The 7,179-nt window shown below is 44.0% G+C and overlaps 1 protein-coding gene across 1 annotated transcript in view; it reads right to left on the bottom strand.

Moving 5' to 3' along the window:
* Positions 1–534: 534 nt before the first annotated feature.
* Positions 535–7,179, bottom strand: part of BEST3 (bestrophin 3) — an 18,357-nt gene continuing 11,712 nt past the window's right edge. Inside the window, exons 7-9 of the mRNA XM_008945368.1 lie at positions 5,199–5,279; positions 3,750–3,901; positions 535–1,438 (exon numbers count right to left, since the gene is read on the bottom strand). Of these exons, the coding sequence (XP_008943616.1) occupies positions 535–1,438; positions 3,750–3,901; positions 5,199–5,279 (1,137 nt within the window). The remainder of the gene's footprint in view (positions 1,439–3,749; positions 3,902–5,198; positions 5,280–7,179) is intronic.

The raw sequence follows: 7,179 nt of genomic DNA, 5'->3' as shown, positions 1-7,179 counted from the left end.
CAGGAGCAGGGCATGTTCTTGCCTCACACAAGCGAGGAGCCTGATTTTTCAAGCGTTCCTCCAGGCAGTGAGAGATGGTGGGCTGAGTCTCTCCAGGGTGAGGAAGGAATTGGATCCATCCTGAACACTGTTACCTTTGGCTGCTCCTTCAGATGAAGGAGCAACCAAAGGTAACGGTATTCAGGGTGGGCTCAAAGTGGACAGAGCCACCTCTGCTCTTCTGATAATGTTGTATTTCCTCTAGGTGATCCTACACGGCTCACTGCCACGTGCACTGGCTGGTTTGCATCCGTTCCTGCTCCCAGTTCTCTCCATAAATGATTTCTCCACAGGGTCTCAGATTTCAAGCCAGCAACCAAGTGGCTTAAACCACCTCACCATTATGCCTCCTATTTAGGTGCCCAAATCCTCTATTGGATCTTGCTCAGGACTTGTCTGAGCACTGTGTTTGACCTTCTGCACTTCCAGCAAGTCTGCATGAGAACCACTTTCAAGAGAAGATAAGAAGTTCAGTCAAACCCAGGGGAAGCATGATCAAAGTTTTCTTTCACTTTTCTCATTAGAAAATTCTACTATGGCTGTTTCTTTACTATCCAGGTTTTCCCATAAGTGCTGCATCTCAAAAGTCTCTGGAGCCTCAGCAGAAGTAACTTTTTTTCCATCACTGAAGGTCCTTTGTTGTGAAGTTGCCCCAGAATCTGCCAAAGGTGAGGCACTGTCAGTGTTTGACACCGTACTATGACTATGGAAGCTCGGTAAACTCCATCGCTGAAGGTTTCTCTCATCATCTGTTATGAAACCAGCTATGTTACTACCACGGGGTTCATGTTTGGGCTCCCCTATCACAGTAGGGAGTGACTGGTGCACCTCAGAGCCTGGGAGGTATGTAATTTCTGGGGGGAAAAAAGGATGGTCCAGAAGCGTTATGTTTGCCTCCATGAGGCTCCTTTGCAGCTTCTCTTCTGGCATGCTTGCGGAACGCTCTGCTTGCAGGTCTGGTTTGCCCAGCATGTCAGGTGCTCTCTCCTCAGCTTCAGAGATGATGACCTCAGGAACTGGCTTGTTTGTCTCAGATGAGGCGTCGCTGTCGCTGAACTGTGCCTCGTTCCTTGACGTTTCAGTTATGGGTCCTAGATCTCGGCTACTATGGAGTCTGTTACTTCTGTCAACTCCTTCATGTTTCCTCTTGAAGCTTGAGGCAGAGTGTCTCCCTCTTGTGTGCATTTCCTGCAACCGTCTGATGTGCCCCTTTTCATCTGCTGGGAAAAACACCGAATTCTCACTGGTCTGCCGACTGTAGCGGCGGTGAGCTGGAGACGGAGTGCCCTCATGGACACTGAGAAATCTCTTGACTCTTCTCAGCACTGAATGCTGTCTTCGGTGTTTGTCCTCTTCCCAGGGCCACTCTTCCCCATAGAGGAACTCGGTATCAGCCAGCCTGCCAAATAAAGCCAGGTAGTAGGTGACACATGTATAAGAAACGTGGTTTCTATGCACATTTATCCCACTATCTCAACAGGAAGACAAAGGAACAAGGCTCTAGTGTGTCTCCAAGGAAGGGCATGGAACAGGAGAAAAAGGGGTGAGGTGGTCTTTTGGACCAGTGGAACCACACAGAAAGCTCTCCCCATCCAGACGTTTCTTCTCCTGAGGACCAGGCTGGGAAGATGTCCAGTCAGGCATCTGGCACCATTTCATATTTGGGCTGCAGCCCTCTGTGGCAGCTCTACATGGTTAGGCTTGTGCTTAGAGTGAGGGAAAGGGGAGAAAGAAACTCTGCTTGGTGCTGTAGATAGCTTTTCAGGAGAATCCTTTGGGCAAAAATAACAACAGTGAAAAAAATACTCCTGGAAGCAGAGTGTAGTGGGTTCAAAAAATACTGGAATTACTCAAATGGCCAAATCTCACTTATAGCTGGGGGATGACAGTGTGTCTGAAAGTCTACCCCATCCCTGGTACTCCTCTACTGCCCAGATTGGTGGTTCACGAGGACAACTACTTCTGTGTCTACCAGGAAGTTCAGTATACATTACTGACTCACCTCAGAAGACAAGCCAAACTGTCCCAGTTACCTGTCCTAAGGGCAAGGATGGCATAGGGGCTTGGGCCAAGGAGCACAGGGAGGCAATGCTAACCCAGAGAGACAGAGGAACTTCATCCAGCATTTGTGAATATCGCAGAATCATAGAATATTTTGGGTGGAAGGAACCTTTAAAGGTTATCTTGTCCAACCACACCTGCAACAAGCAAGGATGTCTTCAACCAGATAAGGTTGCTCAAGATCCTGTCCAAACGCAAATATTCCATGACTGGGCCACCTACCACCTCTCTGGGCAAGCTGTTCCAGATGCTTTCTTGAAGGGACTGGAGAAGACTTTGGATTTGGGCTTAAGTTTTATATATTTGCTTTGATGTGGATAAATCTTTAGACCTTGATCTTGAAGTCTGCATGAGAACTACCCATTTTTGACAGAGATGAACAGAAAAAAACAGTTCAGGGAGAAAACAATTAATAAGAAAGTCAACACATCAGAGCTGCTTGCATTTCACAGGAGCTAATATGGAGTTATTTTTCATTCACTCCCACTCCCCCCTTCATTTTTTGTGTGAACTGCTTCTTATAAAAAAAATTGTTTGCAGACTCAATAATAGTTCCTCTTTGTCACCCATTAAAATAAATTCTATTCTATGAGGCTTTCTTCTTTACATTTTTTACTGTCTTCTTTACTTTTCTTTTGGCCATTTTATAGTTTCTCCAGAAGAAAATAAATTCTGAAAAGGCTGTGAATGATAAAAGGAACTTGTGTAGACCATTGTTCTTTGTAGTAAAATGCATGCAAAAATGGAAAAATAAGATGAATAAAAATGAGAAAATACCTATTTCCATGCCAAAAAAAGAAAAAAATTAAACACATTTTATTTTGATAAAGGCTGGAAAATATTGGAAAACTTGCAACTTCCTGAGATAAGTTTTAAAGTTAAAAAAGTGGCTACTATATATTTTTTTAAAAAAATATTTTCAGATGAAAATATCTTGCCATGTTATTTGTTCAGGCATGGTGGTATTTACACTTACTGACCTGCTCTATACTACAGAATGTCATAAGTGTTTAAACTCAACAGCTTCTAAGCTAACAGACTTATCACTGATTTCTTGTATAGATCCTGACAAAATATCCTACATATATATCCCCTATATGTTTATTTATAATAATGGTTCTTGTGTCGCTCTCTGCCAATAACTCCTTTATCACCTCACAAAATCTGACCACTCCAACTTCCATGCCTAGACTATTAGTCAATGAAAAGTCATAAAACGCTTAAGATAATTTCTTATCTTCACAAATATCTGGACTGATTTCAGCCATAATTTGCTAACTAAACAAGCAAAGGAATAGCTGTTTTGTGAACAAGGGGATGCATGAGGAAGCTGTAGTAAATAAAGAATTCTTAAGTCAGTCACACTGTCCCCAGGTGCCATCCTGTGCTCAGAGACTATCAACAATGTCTTCCTGCAAACATATTCTATTTATGGATTACACAGTTTAAGCTCTAGGTACACAATTTGTATGGGCACATGGATCACTGGAGACATCATCCCACCAACACCAGCCTGTCTACTCCTTCCTAACATCATTTCCTATCTCCACCTTCCCCACTCACAGTATCATCACAGCCTGCAGCCCTGTGCTGACCATCTGCCAGTCAGCGTGGGCTATAGGGGTGCTGATCTTTCTGATGACACTCACCCCATTTCAATAGTTGATCCAAGAAATGAAGGAATACAGTAATCAGCAGCTGCTTTTGTGTAGGGCGGCCGGGCAGAGGAATCATTCCAATAAATATCTTTCTCGATCCTTGGTAAATTCATGTGCATCTCATCCACCGCCAGTAGAGACACCTTAGGTTTTTTGGGTATAAATCACATCACTTTCAACATAGTACAGCATACAAAGTAATGTGTTTTGTACTCCCTGGGTCAAGGCTTCTTTCAGAAAGCCTTTAAAGTAAGCTGTGTATGCTGGCCTGGGCACTGGGAAAAGACTCATTATTACAAAATTTACCCCCCATGCCCTCCTATACCTCCTATATCTTCTATGATGCAAAGATATTTGCATCAGATTGTATCCTTTCTTTACACATGATGTAGTTAAATGGACCCCTGATCCTCCACATGCTACGGGAAGTCTGTGTAGAGTATTAGTTGTGCTCCTTAAAATGTTCAGAAGTCAAGAAGCTTTCTGACAGGCTTCATCCACATTTTAAGACATTCAGAACCAAGCATGCAACTGTCCTGTTTTAGGACCCTCCAATGTATTTTATACAAAGGGCTCTGAGGCACCATAGCATGAATAGCTTGAAGTGGTGTTAAGTCAGAGAGCATCTTGGGCAGTGTGAAGGCCTCTCCCACTCCTTGCATAGCTGCATTGCTTCCTTTGCTTAATGTGCTGGTTTGCTTGCCTTGTCCTTGCTCCTACTAATATCTGGGCTCTGCTTTGGAGTCTCAGTGGTCCCCAGCAGGTGTGGAGTCTGACAGCAGCTCAACCCTATGCTTGGCTTTACCTGCAAGGGGAGCAGTGGGTGCTATGAGACCTGTCTTTGGTCTCCTTCATGGCAGGACAGGAACTAGAAACTGGGAACTGGGGGGTAACTGCCATAAATCTGTGCTCTGGCCACCTCACATCTCCTGCCTCTCAGGACACTGGCTCCTGTGCTGACCACAGGTACTGCTGTGGATGGCAGCATCACAACATGAATTATGGTATGGGCCCTGCTTATTAGTTCAGGGCCCTTCTTGGTCTTTTTGTATTTTTATTGCCTTTTCTCTTTTTCAAACAAAAGTTCATATACAATATTGTAATCCCTAGACGTTCAGATTAGCAAAACATGTTCTTATCTATGTGGGAATGGATGGCATTTAGGTTTTGCAGGATTGACCTACTTTATGTGTTTTCCCAGGTATAAAGCTGGCTTATAGTTTGAGGACAGCTGTTTGCATGTTTAGTCGGGCATCATAAATGCCAAATACCAAAATCGAGATGCATTAACTTGTGGAAAGAAAACCTGGGGATCACAGGTATAGGTACTCCTTCGGGGAAAGAATTTGTTTTGCTTACACTTGTTGCCCTTAATTTGCACCTCAGTGTAATGATAATGTGTAGTACAGTAAAGATGGAAGTAGAAATAATAACAGCAACCTGTAAATTTCTATCGATGCACCAGTTAGTTTCAAAATCATCATCATCTTCTCCAAATGGATTAATAAGCTGTTCAGCAACCTGAAAGGAAAATGAGACACTGAATAGAGGTTAGCACGCCATGTCAGGGCTGCGGCCGCAGAGAAAACAGGATTAGATTTTTCACTCTTGCCCTGCCTGTCACTTGCAATCATGGCTTGAGCTCCCATGTGATGGTGTTGACAGCTTAGTGAAGGAACAGCTTTTGCTTTCCCTATAGATTCATACTTCCGTGCCTTGTTGTTTCTGTCAGTCATGATTGTCAGAGCTGGCCTCCTGGGAACTGAGACATGTCTGGGCCATGGTAATTATCACATAAGAAAGTCGTGACCTTTCCTCACTGTTGTCTTTGGCTAATTGAAATGAATGGTTTAACAGCTAGAGGCTCTCTCTCATTGCATCATGGTCTATAGTACTCCATCAGCCTATTGGGTCAGTATTCCTGAGCCCTGCAGCTGGAGTCTGCTGGAGGGAGTACAGCTCATCACTTCACCTCAGCCCTCTGCCCCTGCTTCTTTATCAGGGGTGATGCTGATGGTATGCCTCTGAAGCTTTTCGGGAAAAGCAGCCCACCAAGAGACTTAACACAAGCAGACACCGTACATCATGCTAGCCAGAGTTGAGAGGCAGGGTCTGAGTTTGGTCTTTAATGCAGCCTGCTGTTTTGGGTTTCTGTACATGAAGCAAACTGCAGGGGAGAAACCCACCTGTGGAGGAGACAACCAGTGAGCTGGGAACATGAAAAATAGATGAAAAAAAAAAAGGCTGGGAAAGGAAACCCCTCTGCCTACCCATAGACTTATCCAGTCCTGCCACTCATGAAGGAATAAATAAATGGAAAACCAATCACGGACTGTCCCCCTATCCCCATGATCACAAAAGTACATTATGGGGAGAAAACTCATAGCTGCTGGGGGAGAAAAAAAAGATGAACTAGGAAAATTTTAAAAAAGAAAAAGATTTAGGAAATTCAGACTGCTTCTATATTTCTAAGCTACTCATACACTGAGGTTTAATATCATCTCTCCTTCATGCTTTTCTCATTCTGTTTGTCTTTTTAAATCCCAGTTTTGAAGCCAATTGTATTCTTGCTGACCCTCTCAAGCCTTCCTGCTTGTCACCAGTGCCATGCACAGGAGCAGTAGCCAGGTCCTCAGTTTAATGTAGCTATGAATGAAGTGACTGTATGATTAAAAAGCCCTGCTCATGAACCTCACTATGGACAGCTATGATCTAAATAACTTATGGCAGTCACTCCCTACCTACTTACTCTTATATGCCTCTAGGTTGCACCAGTGGGTAAGCACTCACTGGCTCTCCTAGGCCACCATTTCCCAGGCCGGTGGTGGAAGACAACAAGTGAACTGCTGAGCAGACTAACACAACAAAAACATCTGTAATGCAGGAGGAATGAAAAGGAGAGAGGGGACACCTCTGCTCAGGCTTGTTGGCCTGGCTTGTGGCACTAACCTTTGTGTATAGCTATGGAAGTGCTGCAATAGCAATAAACCAGAACGCAGCCTACACTGAGGCTTTCCAGGGAAGACTGGATCAGCTCGAGGTAAACCGGGGAATCACTATCCAAAAATTCACTGCAAAACCTGTCACATGAGCTAAAAAAAGTGAACAGGGCTAGGGCAGATGGAACAGCAGCAGTGGCCTTTTGCTTGGCTGACCCGGTCCTGGCATGTGATCCATGACTTTATTCTGCAGAAAGGAATGTACTGCTGGACAACTAAGCCCTGTATTGGGATGGCACATCTACCGCCATAATAAAAATTGGGATTTAGAAGTGTCTCATGTGATGGGAAACTTTGCCCCTGTATAGTATGCATAACAAATCAGGCTCGAGGCCAAAGAATGAGCTCAGTTTAGCATCACTTTTGAGGAACTGCCAAGTTACTGTAAGTCAATAGTTTGGGTCCTTTCTGTGGCCTGGCAG

Source organism: Merops nubicus, unplaced genomic scaffold (assembly GCF_000691845.1).
Source record: "Merops nubicus isolate BGI_N331 unplaced genomic scaffold, ASM69184v1 scaffold21998, whole genome shotgun sequence".
NCBI classification, from domain to species: Eukaryota; Metazoa; Chordata; class Aves; order Coraciiformes; family Meropidae; genus Merops; species Merops nubicus.
Note: the sequence above shows the minus strand (reverse complement) of the source record. Positions and strands in the feature narration are given on the sequence as shown.